Source organism: Schistocerca piceifrons, chromosome X (genome assembly GCF_021461385.2).
Source record: "Schistocerca piceifrons isolate TAMUIC-IGC-003096 chromosome X, iqSchPice1.1, whole genome shotgun sequence".
NCBI classification, from domain to species: domain Eukaryota; kingdom Metazoa; phylum Arthropoda; class Insecta; order Orthoptera; family Acrididae; genus Schistocerca; species Schistocerca piceifrons.
In genome coordinates this window covers 13,897,280-13,919,856 of record NC_060149.1, presented here as the reverse complement: position 1 = coordinate 13,919,856, position 22,577 = coordinate 13,897,280, and the positions used below count along the sequence as shown (strand labels likewise).

General features: G+C 36.2%; 1 protein-coding gene across 1 annotated transcript in view; it reads left to right on the top strand.

The window, feature by feature from the left end:
* LOC124723228 (probable chitinase 2) overlaps positions 1–22,577 on the top strand; it is a 278,220-nt gene that overhangs the window by 160,181 nt on the left and 95,462 nt on the right. Inside the window, exon 4 of the mRNA XM_047248419.1 lies at positions 13,169–13,265. Within this exon, the coding sequence (XP_047104375.1) occupies positions 13,169–13,265 (97 nt within the window). The remainder of the gene's footprint in view (positions 1–13,168; positions 13,266–22,577) is intronic.

Sequence of the window (22,577 nt, the reverse complement as noted above, 5' to 3'; positions counted from 1 at the left end):
GGTACTATGTGGTGATTTTAACATTGACTTTCTGAGCCATAGCCCTCACAGGGAAACGTTTTTAAATATTATAAGAGCCTACAATCTTTGTCTGACTGTTAGCTCTCCTAAACATGTAACAAAAACTAGTGTCACTCTCCTTGATCAGGTATGTGTAAACATGGACAAGTGTACATCAGAAAACTTTGATACCGGCTATAGTGACCACCTTTTGCAACTACTGACCATACCTGTACATTACATTTCGACCAATATAGAACATGTTATCTGTAAAAGAATTTATAGTTGGAAAAATATTGAATACTTCCAGTACCTAATCAGCGAACAATCTCGGAGAGAAGTATATGATACCTCTATTACCAACAAAAAGATAGAAAATTTTTTTAGCATTTTCAAGCATAACTTTGACATAGCTTTTCCACAAAGGAAAGTGATTTCCAAAAGTACAGATAGATTCAAAAACTGGCTTACATCAGGCATTAGATTATCTTGTAAAAGGAAGTGGGAACTTTTTCTGCTGTCGAAAACTCACAGCAGTCCATAATTTATTAATTATTTAAAAAAATACAAGCTAGTTTTGAAACATGTCATAAAAGAGGCAAAAATTAAGGAAAATGACAAATATATTATGAAGTCATGCAATAAAACTAAGTCCATGTGGAAAGCTGTGCAGGATCCTATGGGGAAGAAGACAACTCACAAAAATATTGTGATATCACACGATGCCAAGAATGTCACTGACCCTAGGGCAGTTGCAAACAGTTTCAATTCTTATTATGCAACTGTTGCTGGAAAATTAGTGAAGGAAAAATTTGGAAATCCACCTAATACAACACGGAAAGAACTTTCATCTATTGAAATAAATAATATATCCATGTTCCTCAGTCCAGTAAGCCCAACAGAGCTCCTAAATACCATTAATTCACTGAAGAGTAAGTATTCAACTGGTATTGATGATATTCCAGATTATATTATAAAAATAACAGCTAGACAAATAATTTCGTCTTTATTGGACATAAGCAACTCATCCTTATCCATGGTGTCTTCCCTCAGCAACTGAAAATGGCAAAAGTAATACCCCTATAAAAAAAGGTGATCATCAATGTATGGGTAACTACAGGCCTGTGTCTCTATTGTCAGAGTTTTCGAAAATTATTGAAAAAATGTTCCTTTCAAAACTAATTATATTCTTCAACAAGAATAATATTATTTCTGGATGTCAACATGGCTTCAGACCACAGCAATCAATTGAAACAGCCACTTTCATTCTGATAAACCATATCTTAAATGCAGTTGAGAACCACAGAAATATCTCAGGTTTAGTCTTGGTCCTAACAAAAGCTTTTGATGTGATTGATCATTCTATACTCCTGAGGAAGCTCGAATGATATGGTGTAAGAGGTGTGCCAAATCAGTGGATTAAATCATATTTGGAATATCGCTCTCAGGTAACTGAAATTAAGTACATGTAAGGAAATGAACTCGAGGTACACCTTTCAGAACAATGTGGACTAAGTCATTGTGTTCCACAGGGCTTCATTTTAGGTCCCTTTCGTTTTTTCGTCTACATTAATGATTCCCTTCACACATCAGGGATTCTGAACCAGTACTGTTTGCAGATGACACTAGTCTATTATCGAAGGGAATAAAGAAGAAAATCTTACTGCATCTGCAAAAGATATTACAAAAGGAGCGTCTGAATGGATTACCAGAAACAGGCTAATAGTTAATCCCCAAAAAAAGGTACTCATGAATTTCCACACTGATCAAAATAAAAATCTGGTACAACCTCCAATATGTACAGATAACCAAAACATTAGTTGTGTCAATGAAACTAAATTTCTTGGGATTCATATCCGGGAAAATCTTAAATGGAGCACTCGTATCACATCCCTAAATTCAAAACTAGCAAAAATGAGCTATGTAGTAAGAATTCTCTGCAAAAATACTAGTGGAGAAACAGTTAGGGCTTTATACTTTGCTCGTATACATTCAATACTGAAGTATGATATCATTTTCTTGGGAAATGTACACCAGGCCATAACAGTTTTCAGGAAACAAAAGGCAATTATAAGAATAATGAAACAAGTGAGCAGCAGAAAACCATGCAAACCTTTCATTAAATATCTAAAGATTCTACCCCTTCCCTGCATTTATATACTGGAAGTAGTCATGCATATCAAGAAAAGCATACTGAGAAAAGAAAACCTTTTTCCTCAAAACAAAAGTGTCCATGATTACAGTACCAGGTCAGACAGTGACATACATGTTAATCATTGTAACACCACATTATGCCAAAAAGGTGTATATCATGCAGGAACAAAACTGTACAACAGATTACCAAGACATATAAAATCTCTTCCTGAACTACAAAGCTTTAAAAAGTCTGTGACAGCCTACCTTCTGAAAAACTGCTACTATTCAATCTCACAGTATCTTATGCAAGAAAAAATTTGTATCTTTAATTGTTATAAATATACAGTATTTCAAAATTTTGTAATTATTAACTGTATAGATCCAATTTGTCATAAAAATTCAAAGTATGTATGTTTGATGTTTGAAAAACCAATAACTAAAAAGGTTTACTGTCCAATATCCTGTGTACAATATATGTCCTGAAAAAGAGATTTATATGGACAAATAAATAAATAAATAGGAGTATAGTAAAAAAGGAAACAAACGAAAGTGTTAAAAAGCAAGATGTATTAAAAGATGATTGAGGTGTGTTACTCAGAAATAGTACGCTAACAAATTACATAAATGACTATTTCATAAACACTCCAGTCAATCTGAGTAAACATTTTGCTAGTAATAGTAGTACCGCAGTTCAAAGAGAGCAACGTGGTCATTAAATATTGCTATGTCCCACAAATAAATTAGAAGTTCTTAAGATAATAATAACAATGAAGAATAAAATGTCCTCTGGAATTGACGAGGTACCAGGGACAGTCATAATTAAATGTGCTAGTGTCATAGCAGAACCACCCTCACATATCATTAACAGAAGGGGCATTCCTACAAAGATTAAAAATTTCAAAAATAAAACCATTGTATAAGAAGGGTAATATATATGAAGTAGGAAACTATAGACCAAAAGCTTTGTTACCTGCATTTTCAAAAATAGTAGACACTGTCATGAGAAATATAATTACAAACTGTCTGTAAACCAACATGGTTTTTGCAAAGGCATGAGTACAGAAATAGCAATTACTCAATTCATCAAAATCATTGTAATAGGACTTGACAGAAATAACAGTACAGTAAGAATAAACTTGGACTTATCAAAGGAATTCGATACTGTTGATCATGATATCTTGCTAGACAAACTAGAAGCTATAGGTATATGAGGAGTTGCACTAAAATGGTTTCAGTCATATCTCCGCAATAGAAAACAGGCAGTAGAAATTACCTCAGCAAGCAATAAAAATCAAAGCATTGTGTACAGATCGGACATGCAGACTGTACCAATCAGAGTACCTCAGGGCAGCATTCGAGGACCTCTCTTATTTCTTATGTATATATTAATGATATCAAGATCCCAATTAGTGGTACACATATAACTTTGTTTGCTGATGACACAAATATTGTTGTAACAGACATAAATTGGGTATTTGCAACATCTGCAACCAGGGTTTTGGAATGCATACGAAACTGGTTTGAACATAACAGGCTAACCTTAAATATTTCAAAAACTAATTATATACATTACAGGAAAACAAAGTCTCATCATGATGTGAACATCAAAATTGAAAATAAACAAACTGAAAGGGTAGCTGCCACAAAATTCTTAGGTGTGCAAATTGATGAAAATTTAGACTGGAAAGCCCACATTCTCTACCTCATTAACAAGTTAAGCTCTGCTTGTTTTGCATGGCGCACAATTAGTACTGAGTGTAGTAAAGAGTGCAGCAGAGAACTGTCTGCGTTGCTTACATCCATTCTGCTATCACCTATGGCCTAACCCTCTGGGGTTATAATAACGCAAACATGAAAACCATCTTCACCTTACAAAAACATGCTGTTAGAATAATTTCAAACAGTGAAAGGCTAACACCTTCCAAACAGTTATGACAACACCTCAATATTCTACCCTTACCATGCCTCTATATAAAAAAGTGTTGTTAATATAAAAATGTACATTGATGATTACAAAACCAACTCAGGTCTTCACTCGTACAATCCAAGACTGTGCAAAGACATCCACATAAAAGGAGTAAACAAGGCTTTAACACAAAAACAAACCAACATTCTGGGTACTATTTTGTACAACAAACTTCCAATTCAGCCAAAAGAAATAAAAACATTATCTACATTCAAGGAAGCAATATTTAAATTCTTAATGACCAACTGCTGTTATAGTGTAAATGAATATCTGCAGTAACCTTGTAGCAAGTAACTACATTCATTTACTATATGTTAATGGTAGAATAAATCTAATGCTTGCCACAGCCTCAGTGTTAATATTTCTTAACAAAAGTGTTAAATTAATTATTTACTTTTAATGTATTTCATGTAGGTAAAAGATCCTTCTCATACTTTTATAATATGACAGTAATCAAAGTTGTATTGCATAAAAATATTGTGGTGGGTACAATGAACCGTTGTATTATGTAGGAAACTGTACACTATTATCTTATTTTTGTTATACTATGTTCTTTGACGAAATCCATGTAATGTACATTGTCATTGGATGAATAAACTACTACTACTACTACTACTACTACGCTCACACTGAGGAGAAATTGAAGACACTTTTAAGAGAATAACTTTACTAACAAAATTAAATTCAGTTATAATATACAACAGAAATACCTCTCCTGTAATGTTGTCTATTATGTGCCGACACAATGAGCCCCAGATTCATTGTAGGTGGCAGTATGAAGACCTGGGACATTACTGGGGTGGTACTGCCAGCATGTGATGGCTGACATACTGTTGGTGAAGACCTGAATCGACTGGGCTGGGTTTGCCAGTGTGGAGTGTGAGACAAAACTGCTGGTACTACCAACTGGTAGTACTGGACTGAACTGCTGGGACCAGTGGTAGCCTAAATAGTTGGGCACTGATGGATATCTCCATGGCACTGCAAGGGCACATGACCTGGCATAGCAAAACAGTGCCCTGCTGACAACATTCTCTGCTGTAACCTCCTGTCACCAAAGCTGGTGCTCCAGACACTATGGAGGTGACGTGTAACTCCATGATAAACAGCCCAGGCCGTACAAGAAAAATATCTCGGTTTTGATGAGAAATGTTTATTCACATCCTCGTGGCAGGGTGGTTGCTGGTATGGCCTGCACGATGTGCAAAGGAAACAACTATTAGGTGGGTACACAATAGGGGGAGATGAAGTAGAAAAGTAGGAAAACAGAAGATGAAGTGGGAAAAACAGGTAGAGAGAGGAAAAACTAATCAGAACAAGAGATCAAGGAGGAACAGCTGATAAAACATTAAAAGCATGGCAAAAAATTAAATATAACAAACAAGATTTAAAAACCTTTCAATTAATGTAAAAAACCTTTCAATTAAAGTAATATGAGAATTCACAGGAGGGGACAAATGATAGGGAACAGGTGGAAGGGACAGAGAGATGCAACAACCAAGATTTGGCGTGTAGCAAACTTAAAATATTCCTTATTTCTGTGCCACCATAGATACAGCTAGATAAATTTATATTGACTGCTGTTGGTAACTGGAATATTTTTCACTGTTCTGTACACTCACGTACACTGTATGGATTATCTGCAAACAAGCAGCATGTGCACAAGCATACAAGTGAGTTATATTAAACAGTAACAGCCTGTAAACTGTTAACATTTGAATGTTTTATACAGAACTGTAACAAAATGGCCTGTTATTTAATGGGGGGGGGGGGGGGGGGTGGAACTAAATATTGTTAAAGAAGAACCTTTCAGGTATAGATCAACAAGGTGGAAGCGTCATGCCAACTGATTAGAGGTGCCTGCTAAAAACAACCCATGTTGTTTAATGTCAGGCTCAGACATAATTGTGCATTCATTTGACCAGAGTCACAGTAAGCAGTGGAGTACCTCACAATGAATAAGAAAGATCTGGATGAGCAGCTGGAAACCAAGGAAAGGTCTTAAATAAGTTTGTTGTCTCAGTAAGAGAGAATGGTGAGTTTAGAAGATGACATAGCAAAAATTGTATTCACATGTGACAAGGTGACAGATGCAATGAGCCAAAGGAGGATTGCTTTCTAAGGACATATAACATGAAGGAGAACAAATTGACTGACCAAGAAAAATTTAACCTCGACAAAAGAACCGAGGGTGCTATGAGGTTTACCAGGATCTTTAAGAAGCAGGGTCACAAATTAATACATCCAGGAACATGAAATATTGGACAATAAACTTGGAACACATCAACATTTCCATAAAATGCCAAAGTTGAAAAGTGGCAAGACATGGACTGAAGAAAAGAGGGAACTCACCAGGTGAGAGAGCACTGAGTGCATGTGAAAACTCAATGAAAGAAATGGTTGAAATAATGGTCAAAACAGAGAAAGAAGAAGAAGAAATGTCCTGCTGCAAATCAGTTTGTGGTAAGTAATTTAATGCAAAACTACCAATTTCAAGCATGCAGCCTTGTTTCTTATAGAAACTAATAAGTGACAACTTAAAGTAAAATACTTTAGGCTAGCAACAGAGATCAAAATGTTATGTTGTTGTTGATGTTGATGTTGATGTGGCCTTAATTCTGAAGGCTTGTTTGATGTGCAGTAGCTCTCCACAGCAGTCCACCCAGTGCAAAATTTCTTCATTTCTGTAATATTACTGAACTTAACATCCATTTGAATCTCCTTACTATAGTCTAGCCATGTATCCCACTTCAACTTTTAGTGAAGTAGTCTCATAAATTTCTTTCCTCCCCAGTTTGATTCATTACCTCTTCATTAGTCATCCAAATTATCCTTCTAATCTTCATGTTCTTTTCTAAACTGTTTGCATCACCTATGTTTCACTTCTATAGAATGCTACATTCCACCTTCAGAAAAGACCTTCCAACATGTAAATTTATATCTGATGTGAGTAAATTTATCTTTTTCAGGAATGATTTTCTTTGCTAGTACCAGTCTGTATTTTATATCCTCTTTACTTTGACCATATTCAGTTATTTTTCTGGAAAAATAGTAAAACTCATCTACAGCTTTTAAGTGCCTCATTTTTAATGTAACTCTCTCAGCATCACCTGATTTAATTCCACAACATTCAATTACGCTTGCTTTAGTTTTAATTATGCTCATCTTATAACCTCTTTTAAAGACACTATCCATTCTGTTTAACTGCTCTTCTAAGTCCTTTGCCATCTCTGACAGAATTAAAATGTCATTCACAAACCTCAGTGTTTTAATTTCTTCTCTCTGAACTTGAATTTCCTTCCCTACTTTATCTGTGGTTTCCTATCTCTAATTGGCACCAGGTCGTCTGTGATTTTCTGTTTCCTCCCTCTTGCCCTTGTAGACTTTTCATCAAACTTGGAGAAGAGTATGGAGCCTCCATTTGCTCATCAACAAAATTTCAAAAAATCTGCTGCACAGCCACCAGTGGCCCATAGTTTATCAGTATTGAGAAATTGCTGCAAGGTATAAAACATCAAGGAAAACATAAGTCTTCAAAATTTGTCTGTAAGCAGTCTCGCAGTCTCCAACCTCCTGTGAATAAGCTACTAGCATCGTGTCTACCATATTTACCCAAATGTACAAATGTAAGGTGACCTCAAATGCGAGCTCCATCCCACAAATGCAACTTGAAGGGAAAAAATTACTTGTATTTGAAACATAACTTAAAAATGAAAACAAATATGGCCCATCATATGACGGATAAAGTATAAAGTGAACCCAACTATCAGGGATTTACTGGGAGTAGTACTTATCTGTAGTAATTCACATGGAATTAAATTTACTGTTGGACAATTAATATTACTGTGACATTGCAAACACTGACAGCAGTGAGAATTCACATCTGTTGAAATATTCCCAACTTAACTAGGGCAGCTGGGACCACTAAGACTTTTACAGACTGTACCACAACTCGTGTTCCAGGAGAATGTCAGTCTTCCCGTATCACACGAATATCATCTGAAGTATTTTTTTTCTTTCAGTGAAATATAGTGTTTTCATTCAAGAAAGTTATGTTTTGACTTGACATAATGTCACACTTCATTTAAAGGAAATAAATTTTGCATAGAGCAGTCTATTTATTCAAGACACTGATTTGTATTGTCTCTGGTAGAAGTTAGACTGAGACTTTGTTAGGTTACTTTTTTTTAACATTCTAAACAACATAATTTGTTTATACAGTATCCTTTCCAGCACAAGTGGTCCATAAAAAGCATGAACTGTAAGTTATGTCATCTTTCTCTCAGAGTGTCTCCTACTTCTGTCAAACAACTTTGGGCACAGCCACCTCAAATATACGGCTGCAGGTGGACTTTGAGTGGCAAGCCTCACTGCACCATTTTGTTAAAGCTCATTTAGCTTCAAATGTTGAACCCATTTATACTCATGACTATGAAATTAAATTACAGCAGTGAAACAACTATTATTGTTACATTGTGAATATTGACAGCATTAAGAAATGGTCAGATGTGCATTGACATGTGCTGACAGCTTCCAAATGGAGGCAGAGCTGTCTTAATGTAAAACTGTAGTTACCATGCTTGCCAATGTCCATTTTGATGATGTGTATGTAAAGAGATATTTTTGCTATGAATATTTCAAAAAGTGTTGTTTATGCCAGCTTCTAGCAGCATTGTTCAGAACTTCCTGAGGCTTTGCCCATGAATCTAAGCTGCAGGCCTGTTTTTTGACCACTAAAATTGGAGAAAAATGTCAGCTTGCATTTGTTAAATATGGGTTCTCGGTATGCTTATTTTTCAACACGATAATTACTCTGCCTGGAAAAAATAATTTCCAGCAATCCAGAACTGTTTTCAAAATTTTCTTCCCCCTTTACACCTGGCTCACAATATTCTGGCAAGCAGGTTTTGTTGTAGAGACTTTATGCTCGAACGATTTTGTTTTACCGTCCCTACATCGATACACACCTGGGGTTGCAGAAGTTGCAGATAACTGGTACTGTAGATGCAGTTATAGAATTGGAGTTAGACTGCTCTGTTGCTGCATCAGTCTCTTAGACTTTGTGTCAGTATCTGAAGACAAGTCTTCTACGGATAGTGGTTCCTGTAGCCACTTCAATAGCTGCTTGTCTGATATAATATCTTTCCTGTAAAATTTTAGATTTTTCACATCTGACAGAGCATGTCACATACTCGATATACACAATTGCTTCATTTAATATGTCAAATTAAAAAATGAATACTTACTTTGCTTGTAACAGATGTAATATACACAGAACACGTCCAGCAGAAAAAATTTACCCATTTGCATGTTACTAACATAAGGAAACAGACTAAAAAAGAAGCAAGGTGGTGTTTCACGGATGCTCGAGAAATTATATGTAAATTAAAGGGGATCACTGCTGTCAGCTGCAGTGGGACATCCAGCAGAATCAGTGGCGACAAGTGAAAATGTGTGCCAGCCCGTGATTCGATCCTGGGATCTCCTGTTTACTAGGCAGGTGTGTAAACCACTGCGCCATCCGGGACACGGCATTATTGCAACTGCACATACAATATCGGTATGCCTTGTGGCGGATCGACATACCCACTGAGTGCCACCTATCTACAGTCCATGTCCATTGTACTCCCATTTACTCTGAGTTGCCCACAGGAGGCCAGCCGTATTTGTGTATCCACATCGAAGAGGATGGATCCATTGCCCAGCTAGGCATATCAGTTATATGGATGCATGGTGTCTGTTCTTTTGGAGATGTTCAAAAGAACAGACACCATGGATTCATATAAATGCCCAAGAAATTGTTACACAGTAACTCCTGTGTTGGAAAAAATCTGACATTGTGCACTGCTTCAAACAAACCCACTACTAGCAATATTTAATTGGAGTTTGATTGACATAGGCATATGTTTCACATATATGTGTCACAGAAAGCAGTGCAGGATACACCCTTTGATATCTTAAAAGCATGTTGAAATAGTTCAGTAAAGTCATATATGGTAGATTTTTCCCCTCAAATGTGAGCGATTGTGGATTCATTCTTGCTGTGTATGTAAATTTCAATGTATTAAATCATTTTGTCAGACATTTCAATAGATAATGACTTAAAAAAAAATTATTTAGGTATCTACGATTATTTTGATGAGATTAATTATTCATTCCATAGACCCACAAAAGAGGGGATCCTCCTGGGTGTGGAACATGTCAGATAAACACATCACAAAAATGTAATTAGAAAAACTTGAGTTTCATTAATTTTAATGATCCTCAGTCAATAAACAGTAAAATTATGTACATGAATTAAAATTAAACTTCTAATATTTACAGGTTTAATACTTACATCTGCTTTCATTAAATCCATCATTCACACAGTAGCTAGTTACTTGGCTATTACAACCAAGTATTGTCAAAAAGTAACGTAAATTATTCATTTCAATGATGCTCAGTTAAGAACAGTCAAATTATGTACAAGATTTAAAATTAAACTTCCACTATTTACAGACTTAAGACTTACATCTGCTTTCCATACATTCATCATTCACGCAGTAGGAAGTTACTTGTCTGTCACAACCAAGTATTGTCAAATATTAAAGTATAATAAATATTCATTAAAATGGTCTACTGCACTTGTTGAGAAATTTATGGACGGAATAGAAGGAGTTGGTCACCAAAAATTCTTATAAATTATGTTTAAATTGTGTCTTCTCTGAAACCAAACTCTTAATGGTTGCTGGTAACTTATTGAAAATATGCATTGCTGAATACTGGACTCCTTTCTGGGCAAGAGTAAGTGATTTTAAATCTTTATGTATATTGTTCTATTCCTAGTATTGATACTGTGTACTAAGAAGTTAGTTGGAAAAAGAGGTGTATTATTTACAACAAACTTCAATAAGGAATAAATATGCTGAGAAGCTGTGGTTAGTATGTCCAATTCTTTGAATAAATTTTGACATGATGTTCTTGGATTTACACTACACATTAATCTTATTATACGCTTCTGTACTCTAAAACTTTTTCTCGGTTTGTGCAGCTACCCCAAAATATGATACTATATGACATAATGGAGTGAAAATAAGCAAAATATGCCAGTTTTTTTGTATTTATATCTCCTACGTCTGACATCATTCGCATTGCAAACACAGACTTGTTTAGGTGCTTTAGCAGTTCATTAATATGTTGCTCCCAACTGAATTTGTTATCAAGTTTTAATCCCAAGAATTTTGCTCTCTCAACTTCTCCTATTTCCATGTCATCATATTTTATACACACACTAGAAGGAAATCTCTTGGAAGTTCTGAACTGCATATAGTGGATCTTCTCAAAGTTTAATGACAGTGAATTGGATATGAAGCTATGAAGCACTTATTAATGTCAGTAAAAATTTGATTAGCTTACCTTTCTAAATTTATATTTGATTTAATATTTATTGCAATGTTTGTATCATCTGCAAACAGTGGCGGATCCAGGACCTCGGTCAGGGGCGGGGGGCAAATTTTTTGGTACCTGCCTTCCAAAAAATTAATTCCACATAAAACCATTAATACTCTATATGCGCGCGCCCACACACACACACACACACACACACACACACACACACACACAGATATATATATATATATATATATATATATATATATATATATATATATATATATATATATATATATATATATATATATATATATATATAAAAAAAAATAAAAAAACAAAGATGCTGTGACATATCATATGTCTGCCTGTGTGTGTATATGTGCAGATGGATATGTGTGTGTGTGTGTGTGTGTGTGTGTGTGTGTGTGTGTGTGTGTCTGCGAGTGTATACCTGTACTTTTTCCCCCCTAAGGTAAGTCTTTCCGCTCCCGAGATTGGAATGACTCCTTACCCTCTCCCTTAAAACCCACATCCTTTCGTCCTTCCCTCTCCTTCCCTCTTTCCTGATGAAGCAACCGTGACTTGCGAAAGCTTGAATTTTGTGTGTGTGTTTGTGTTTGTTAGTGTCTCTATCAACATACCAATGCTTTCGTCTGGTAAGTTACATCATCTTTGTTTATATATATGTTCTGTTTTTAATTTAATTATGTATCGCTATGTGTTAAGTGTGTTTAATGAAATAACTTACTGCATTACCTAAAAAATATTCTTCAAATGCGACACGTGCACTTGAAAAACCCTGTGTTTGTCTGCTAATGTAAAATAATCTATAAAAATGCTAATGTTCATTTGGTTCCATTCTTAAATCTGCACTGCACCGCAGGGAAAGTGCTAAAAAGGGACACAGATCGCTCATGCCTCAGCGAATATTTATTATTTTATTCATAAGTATATTTGTTTCTTCTGTAGTTCATTCACTAAATGGAAGAGGCTTCAAGGTCTCTTTTTGAATTGTTACATCAAACTGCGTGCCATTGTTTACATCTTCGACTTCAAGTAAAACATACTAGATGCTGATGTAATCAGCCCCTAAAGCAGTCAGGAAAAAAAGATCGGCCACATACCGGGGGGGAGGCAATTGCCCCCATTGCCCCCCCCTCCCCCCCTTGGATCTGCCCCTGTCTGCAAATAAGACAACCTTGGCATCTAGTAATGTAACAGATGACAGGTCATTAATATACACAAGCAAAAGTAGTGGACGTAATATGAAACCTTGGGGAACACCACATGTAATGAAAAACAGAACAGAGTTTTGGATTAAATAGTTACTCTTCTGTTCATAGTAGAGTTAGAAATAATGATGATGGAGATAATGCAGTGAGTAGGGCTGATCATCCAAGATCAAACCAGTTTCCTTAAAGTCTCAGATTGCAACATTGCTAAATTCTGCTGTTTTGTTTTATAATCAGTTGTTCAATTACAGTGTTTGAAAACCTATTGTCCACTGAAATACGTTCATAAGTTATGTCCTTACTTGTCAGCTTTGTGTTGATATATTTTTCACAAGCTGTAGTGTCACTTTGGATGTACTGATGACTTATTTATTCAATGAATATACACCAGCATATATCTATTATAGAAATCCAAATGAATTTATTCATTATCAAAGTATTGGTTGATGTTTGTCATTGGCAGGAAATACAACTTTGATGGGTTGGACCTGGACTGGGAGTATCCAACACAAAGAGGTGGTGTCCCATCTGACAGAGAAAATTTTGTTGCTTTAGTGCGGGTAAGTCTTTTGCATGTCAGATATCTCTAAGAGAATTAATATAATTTTAAAAAAGCCAAAGTATCTCAACTAATAGTACGGTGAAAAAACAGTAGTGATGATTGTTGGATACTGCTGGACTGAGACATTGCCAAAGGTACTGAGCTTGAATGTGTATATTTTACAATTTTTCATATTTTTCTATCTCATGCTGTCTTTACAATTTCCAATTCATTATCAAAAATTGCACTGTTATTGCCGATCATAAAATTACATCAGATCACATCAGAGGCATATCCAATACTACTTCATTCTGTGGTTCTAACAATATTCCAAAGAGTTTACAAATTTTTTTGACAAATGAATTTAGTTAATTTCTAATATCATTTTATAAATGAATCCACGAATAAATTTAATGATTAGTGTCAGATTGCATAATTAATAATAGAAATTTTAAGTGTGACAAATATTTCGTAATTTCAAATGTTTCTAAAAGAACAGTAATTTTAACTGTACGTATAGGACTAGTATATATCAACTATAACAACAAAAATAAATTAATTTCTTTTTATACATTTTAGCATGAAATATAATACATTGTATACAGAATCATAAGAAATTCTTTTATTTAAACAGCTGAGATAATATTAACCTGTTTAAATGGTAGAACGTATTTTTTGTATCGCTAACTTCCGTTGAATAAAGGTAATGTTAGAGGAGTGTCTCCCTTTACAAAGGGGAGATATGGGTGAAGGACAGAGACTAATGTAGGTTAGGGCCAGGGTGGGATATGGGAATGTAGGATATATTGCAGGGAGAGTTCCCATCTGCGCAATTCAGAGAAGCTGGTGTTGGTAGGATCAAGATGGCACAGGCTGTGGAGCAGTCATTCAACTGAAGAACGTTGTGCTCGGTGGCATACTCAGCAACTGGGTGGTCCAGCTGTCTCTTGGCCACAGCTTGTCAGTGGCCATAAATGCGGACAGACAGCTTGTTGCCTATCATGTCCACATGGAATGCAGTGCAGCAGTTGCAACTTAACTTGTAGATCACATGACTGCTTTCACAGGTAGCCTTGCCTTTAATGGGATAGATAATGCCTATAGCTGGAGCAACAGGAGGAGGTACAGGACAAGTCTTGCATTTGGGTCTATTACAAGGATGTGAGCTATGAGGCAAGATGTTGGGAACAGGGGTGTGTTATGGATGAGAATATTGCATAGGTTTGATGGGCAGTGGAATACCATTCTGGGAGGGGTGGGAAGGATGGTGAGTAGGATAAACACAATTACAATTTACAGGAGATTACTCATTTCAGGGCATGATAAGAGGAGTCAAAACGCTGGCAGAGTATGTGATTCAGTTGCTCCAGTCCTGGGCAGCACTCAGTACCAAAGGGAATCCTTTTTATGGCCAAATGGTGGGAATGTGGGAGGTAGTGGGTGACTGGAGAGATAAGCGTGGGAGATCTGTTTCTGTACAAGGTTGGGAGGGTACTTTCTGTCCATGAAGGCATCACCTACACACAAATACATGACATGGAAACGGGTATCCACATTGCACCATACTATACCAACCTATTCATAGTCCATCTAGAGGAATCCTTCCTAACCACCTAGAATCCCAAACCCCTCACCTGGTTCAGATTCATTGATGACATCTTGTGATCTGGATCGAGTGTGACGACACCCTATCCAAATTCCTCCACAACTTCAACACCTTCTCCCTACCCCAGCCTCCTCATTACCTCACCAACCAAACTGCTTCTCCCATCATGCACAATTGCTCATGGTTTGGCCTCAGTGGCCAGAGACAGTTGTCAAGTGTGTATGATTTGTGCTTGCATGAATGTATGTGTGTTGTCAACTCCAGAAGAAGACCTTTTGGCTGAAAGCTCACATGTTTAGGCATATTTGCTTGTGCCTGTCTGTGACTCAGCATCTCCTTTATATAGTGAGTACAAGTCTGTCCTTTTCATAATGTGATTTTTATTCCATGGCCTAAAGGACCCCAGCTTCATTCTGCATTATACATTTAATCTATTTGAAAGTAGCTCCTGAAGGGTGTTCAGCATTTAGACATTCAACTACATTTAGCTATGCAGTTACAGTGTGATTAGCTGTTGGCTAAACAATGTACCTTCTCATTAGTTATGCACCCTCTTCCACTAATTAAACCTCTCTACTTGTCACTGCCTCCTGCCACAACCTGTCATTGCTGCCATTCACATTCTTAAGCCAAACAATATTTCTATTGCAATAATGAAGGACCTGCTCATTCTTAGACTAACGCAGAAATTCCTGAAGTTTTTATCATTTATTGGAGCTCCTTCAGTAAGTCAGCTATGTTTTAGTTTAGCGAAGTTCAACCTCTGTTTGTGATTACCAACAAAGAAAGCATACATGTCCCTGAGCAGACTATATCCATCTTGCACAGACAGACTACCAGGTACAGCTCATTCTTAAGTGTCAGAGGGGCCCCAGCAGAAATTTTGTAATACAATTTTATGTTGTGTATTTTTTCAGTGCTGTATCAAACAGTTTGAGTATGACATGATTTTGTTGTAGTAGGAGTGACAGAGACCATAGGTAATCAGACCCAGTTTCTGCTGCTCCCTTGCAGAGACATCATACTCTGAACTGTCAGTAGCCAGTCCAGGTTTCACCACTACCCATCTCTCACACCTACCTCCAGCATTTATTTCCACAGTGATGAATGTTTACCCTACCCATTGCCAAGGGCCAATGAACTGTGCTGTCATTCTCCCCTCCTTGCCCACCTGCCCGTATGGCTATTCAGTGTTTCAGGCAAGTCAGGTTTGGCCTGTATGCTGTAGCCCAAAGTTCACTCACATCACTTTATGCACCAACTAGTAGTCACTGTCTTGTGCCTTACTGCATTCTTGCCCACCCCCTCCCCACTCACACACACACTCTCCCTTCTACTGCCATTCACAATGTGAGATGTTGCAAACAGTAAAAGGGACCATCTCTCAGTAGTGTTCCGTATTCTGAAAGTGTATAGTTGAAACTTGAGTATCGCGTGTGATTTCCAAATTAATAAAGCAAGGCATTTGCTAAAAACACCCTTTAAATTATTAAGTATGGAAGAGGATTGGATGATCTTATTTGCAGTTGATATGACACAAACAGATGACTGTCGGTGGAGTATGCAGTGAATATCTGGTTAAGTCATATAGACCTGCTTTCAATGCCCCGTATATTTTTCCTTGTGTTTCAGCCACTGTTACAAATAGCTTATTGAATTTGATGGGCAGTGATTTGAATTTAACGTTATCTGTGTCCTTGCTACGACATCAAAGAGTTGAATATCATATGCCTTACCACGTTAATTTGCTTAATGCCTCGAAAAGTCCAAACTGAACCTTGACTTGTCCGTGGAATTTTGAATTCTGTGTGCATGGAATGTAGTTTTTGCCTTTTTTCTCCCTCTCTCATTTAGAATCATTGGCGACTACTTCAAGTATTTGTAAAGCATTTCCAGAAGCCTTCTTTGCAGCCCAAAAGGGTTACATTCTTTGTCTGGTTGCCTGTCCTCTGGCTTCTGTCCAGCCACTGTTCTGCTTTTGCTCACTGTGGGAGCCCTTAAAGTTGTTCATCAGTTTGATCAGTTAGAGATTTCTTCTTGATTCACTTCAGTGCTTTTGAGTTCTTCTTTACTTTCTTGAAACATTTATCAGAGACTTTAGGTCTATTGTCCAATACATTAAAATTTTTCTTTATTAGTGGAGTTGCATCATAAACAGGTGCCTTTCATTTGACACAGTAGAGAATTTTGTAATCCTCTTTGTAGTCCATCTTTAAGTCTCGATTAGGCCTCTGCATTAACACATTGACATCCACGAGGCTGCTGTGCCGACCAGTAGCTTCGTGGGAATCACCGAGTTAAATTAAGCTGTTTCTTCCTGGCCCAAAATACTTTGATCCCAGATAGTAGGCACCATCTCCCTCTGAATGGCAGAATGCATAATAAGAGTACAGTAGTAGATTTTTACTGACATTTCAGCTTAATTCATGTAAAAAAATAATGCCCTTGCTAGTTTGCTTCTTGAATAGCTTATTTTTCCATACCATAAAAGTCTGCTATCAGTCTTAATTCAAAGTAATTTCACTTTCTCTTTCTCATTATCTGAGACTCAACCAAAGTTCTTCAGTTTTTGCTTTGTCAATGGGCAGCTGGTTGACCACACACAGTCACAAATCATCTCAATTATTTTTCTGTTGTAATTTTATACATGTTGTACATTTTCGCTTGTTGCCAGTGTGATATCATTGTCACAGGGTATATTCTCAGATGGTATATCACTTGATAAATCATTTACATAGACAATGAAGACAAAAGGTCCAAGAACTGACCCCACATTTTGCTGATATTTGATTTATGCGCACAAGGCTGTGATCCAAGATATAGTTCTCTGCATAGCATTTCATTTTACCATGCTGGAGACATTGTCAGAACCTTTTATGATTTAGAAAGCTGTTACATATTCAAATACTCAAATTTGTGGAACCTTCAGATGTGACAGTGGCCCAGTGTCGGACTACACGGGAACATGAGGGTCGACATAGTCAATGTCAAGGTTTCAGTCAACCACAGCCGATCATCGCAAGGGAGGATCCCAAAATTGTGCAGTAAGTCCTTCATAATTCCTTCCTATCTCCACATGCCATCTGAGAACAAGTAATGGGCTACTTGAAACATTTTGTGTCATTCTGCATAGATTGGCTGCAGAATAGGAGAAGCGAGACAAGGGAATCACCATCCTATGTGTAGGTTGTCATTAACACTATGACACAAATGGCTGCATTTGATAAGGTGCCCGAATAGGGAACCCGAAGTGCTGACGAATGGCATCACATCGTGTTCATCGATGAATCGCCATTCTACTCTACCCCGGTGGACAATTGTCAATGAGTATGATGATGCCCTGGTGAGACGTCCCATAGGTCAAATGTTTTGGAGAGACACAGCAGTGTTACTTCTGGTGTCATAGTGTGGGGAGCTGTTGGGTATGAATTCATTTGATGGCTGGCAGTAATTGAGGGAACCCTGACTGCACAGTGGTATGTCATGGACATCATGCGACATCCTCATGTGTTACCTCTCATGCACATCATGGTGCCATTTTTGACAGGACAGTGCTTATCTTTATATAACACTGTCTCTGTGAACTGTCCAGGTACTCATTTGGGTAGAAAAATCCTAATATGTCCCCCTAGGACCAGTTTGGACTTCCAGTTACAGGAGTTGTGGCCCAGATTGCCTCACGAGAGGATACAATTGCTTTATGACACACTTCCCAATCAACTGAGTGTATACATTCAGGCCAGAGCTCACGTAACTTCATACTTGTAAGTGAACTTATACAGCCAAGTTCTTCATAAATTTGACTCAATTTTTTAATCGTTGAGATGACATCAGGTATCTGACCAGTCCATAAAGTTTCATTTCGTTTGCTCCTCCCCCTTTGAGTGCTTCACTTTTATTGTCTGGTAGTGTATAATATGTTAACAGATTTCCTATTGCTTTTACTGTTTATAGATTTGAACTGAAGCCATACTTGCTTGCATTCAATAACTTGTTATTTTCAAAATAGTCGTATACCTGTTTGTGTATGGTGCTTTCTGTTATTTTTTATGCTGCAGTAACAACTGAGGCTGTTTTGTAGTTACTAGGGAGGTGGATTTCTCCTTTCTTAAACACCAGGACTGTAACAGTGACTTTAAGAGATCCTGGGAAAATTCTACCTGCCACTGTTCTGTCAGCAAGATAAAGCAATGGGATTTTAATTTCATTTGCTATGCTCTTTATGATAAAATTATTATTCCCTGAATAGGCCTCTGTTTCGAAATTGCTAAACTTTTTAATTGCTTAACTACTAATGTGGGAAGTAATTTTAGACCACGAGAATGTAGTTATATTTTTTGCCTGTGGTAGAAGTGTGTCAGCAAGTAAGCTGTTGTTACTGCTTGAATGATAAGAGCCTGTACAGTTTACAAAGTATTCAATATTGTCATTTAAATTGGTGATTTAATGCCAGTACAAAGTATTCGTGTAATGTTTTACAGACTTTTGGAATGGCATTACCTTTTTTTATTGGTTTCTTTTATTTTCAGTGACATTCCAGGGTGTTTTAAAAATAAATTTGGATTTTAAAATGTAGCTATCATTTGCTTCATACTTGACTATTTTTATTTCAGTTTTGAAGATTTTTGTCAGTTTGGTGTATTTTAGTAGATCTGTCTTTAGCTATAAGAAGCATTATTCTTATTTTCCTCATCCTTGGGGTGTACCAAATTTTATTATTTTGTGGTGCACAATTAGTGGCGTTAACATTTTTACTAGTGATGATTGGTCATTTGTTACTTCGTATAGGTTGAACAATGTCCAGAAACGTAGAAGTGCATTCATTTATAATTCTCTCAGTGGTCAATTTACTGGAAAAGTCCAGTGATTTTAATTGATTTATCATTTTTCAACATTACTTTTATTTAGTATTCTATGCTTTACAACATCTGTAGTATTTTCAGAGACTGACGGCCTTATTTTTAGATCTAGTCCTTCATGGTCAGATATTCCTAATGTAACTACACTACATTCTACATGTAGTTCCTATGCTCATTGGTAGTTATGTTGTCTAAGGATGCTTATAATAGTGTGGGTTTTTCATTGAGCCAATAGAGATTAAGTATTTATTAAGTGAAACACATTCTTTTTTTCTTTTTTCCCTTATACCTATGTTAATATCACATACTATAAAAATTTATGTTGTTTGTATCTTGAAACTAATAGTATTAGTGTGTTAAGTTTATCTATGAAAGTTTTTTCATCAGATCCTGCCATACAGTAGTCAATAGAATGAACAATAACAAATTTTTGTGTATGGATTCAGATTCAGATTCTTCATTAGTCATTCAGCATTATTACATGCAATAGACTTCATCAGTTCACTTAACCTATTAATTTTACAAAATAAATTTTTACATATTTAAGTTGATATTGGGCATTTCTAAAAATTCTTCTAATGAATAGAATGGATTAGTTAACAAGAAGTTATGAACATTGTCTTTAAATAATTTGTCAGGCTTGGTTGACCCATTTTTAGACAATTTGTTATATATTTTAATTGCCATATACTTATGACTATTGTTGGTTTTAGGTAATCTATTTTGTGGCAACAGCAGAGGAGTACACGTTCTTGTATAGTAGCCATGCCTTTCATTTGTTACACTTAAATTAGGTAGTTCAGCAAATATGTAGTTAACACTGTCAAGAATATATAAATTAATTACTGTTAAAATTCTATATTTAATGAACAATGGTTTACAATGTGTTCTATTATCTACCTTAGCCATTACTCGGATTGCTTTCTTCTGGATCACCATAATTTCATTTATTTTTCTGCTGTTTCCCCAGAGTATTAACCCATACCTTAAAACAGATTGAAAAAAGGCAAAGTACGCTGTCCTTACGTACTCAAATGTCACACAACACATCAGTCTCTTCAACAAATATTTAACTCTTGACAACCTAACCACTATGTGATCAACATGGGAGTTCCATGTTAGACTGTTGTCAAGTACAATACCTAAAAACTTTGCCTTTTGTTTTTCTATTTTTGTAGTCTTTGATAGACTGAACCACACATTCTGGGTCTTTTCCTCATTTAATAACAGACCATTGGCATTAAACCATGATGTTGCATCTTCTTTTGCCAATTTCATATCACTTACAAGGTTATCAAGTACATGGTTTACAGATAGAAAAGTTGTGTCATCTGCATACATATATGTCTTTACATCTATATTTCCTGGTAAGTCATTTATGTGTACAAGGAAAAGAAGTGGTCCCAATTTAGATCCCTGTGACACTCCGTGTTGAACCTCGAGTATGTTTGACAGATGACTTCCTGAACTCACCACCTGTTTCCTTTTATTGAGGTATGATTTGATGAGTTTTAAACTTTTATCACATATTCCATAGTACTCAAGTTTAGAGAGCAGAAGTGAGTGGTCAACACAGTCAAAAGCTTTGCTCAGATCACATAAGGTTACCTGTGTGTGCACATGGTCCTCAAATGCTGCTAGAATGTCTCTAAGAGCTCTATGGCATGTATAGCTGACCTTCCTTTTCTGTAACCAAACTGTGATGCACTTAACATACCATTTAGTTCTAGGTACTCATACATCTGCTTATATATTATGCCTTCAAAGACTTTTCCTAGTACTGGAATTAGTGAAATTGGTCTGTAGTTTGCAGGATCTGATTTGATACCCTTCTTAAAGACTGGAGTTACCTTGGATAGTTTGAGAGGATCAGGAAAAAACCCTTCTATGAGACACAGGTTTATAGAATATGTTAATGGTGCTGCAATGTAATGTATGATTTCTTTCAATAGATTGTTTGACATTAAAATATCTGTACTGTATGAATTTTTCATTTCTTTGACTATTTTAAGAACGTCATGTTGGCGTACCTCTTTGAAGTGTTTCAATGATGATCTGGCCCTATTATGATTTAGGTTTGCTCTCTTCATATAATCTATACATGTTACATTGGGTTTACTGATGAGCTTTCGGATATCATCAGCACAGCTTACAAAATATTTATTGAATGTATCTGCTGGTATTGAGACTGTCTTGTCGAAGTTTCTGACTTCACCTTTAACAGTATTAATTATTGACCCGGCTGTTCTGCATTGGTTTTTACTATTTTTTATGAAATTTGTGTTGTATCTTTGTTTCGCCAATTGCAACTCTTTCTTATACAGTTTCTTAGTGATTTTTTTGAGATCCTTAATTTAATTAGAATTGTTTACTTTGGCAAGGCGCTTCAACAGCAGTAGCTTATTTTTTAGATTCTCCAGTTCTTTGGTGTACCAAAATTTACTCTTTCTTGTTTTATAGTATTTCTTTTGAACAAGATGAGCTTTTAAAATACCTGTGAAGTAATTGTGGAATGTTTCATAAACTGTTTGGGCACTGGAATCACAGTTTTGAAATAATTTGTCCCAGTTTGTTATGCTCAGCTGGTGTGTTAGTTTTATGAGATTGTGTTTTGTTAACATTAAGGTATTAGATTTTTTTAACTTTTGTGTAGCCTTGCTCCCATCCCCTTTTATAAAATGTCTTAACTCTACTGTTAACATGGAGTGGTCTGAGAAAACAAATTCCTTTACCTTGGTGGAGTACATATCACGAGCACAGTTGACAAAAGCATTATCCAAGCACGCTTGTAGTCTTGTTGGTTCTGAATTTACATGATGGAAGTTGTGCTGCCTTAGCATATTCAGTAACTTATTTACACTGGGTT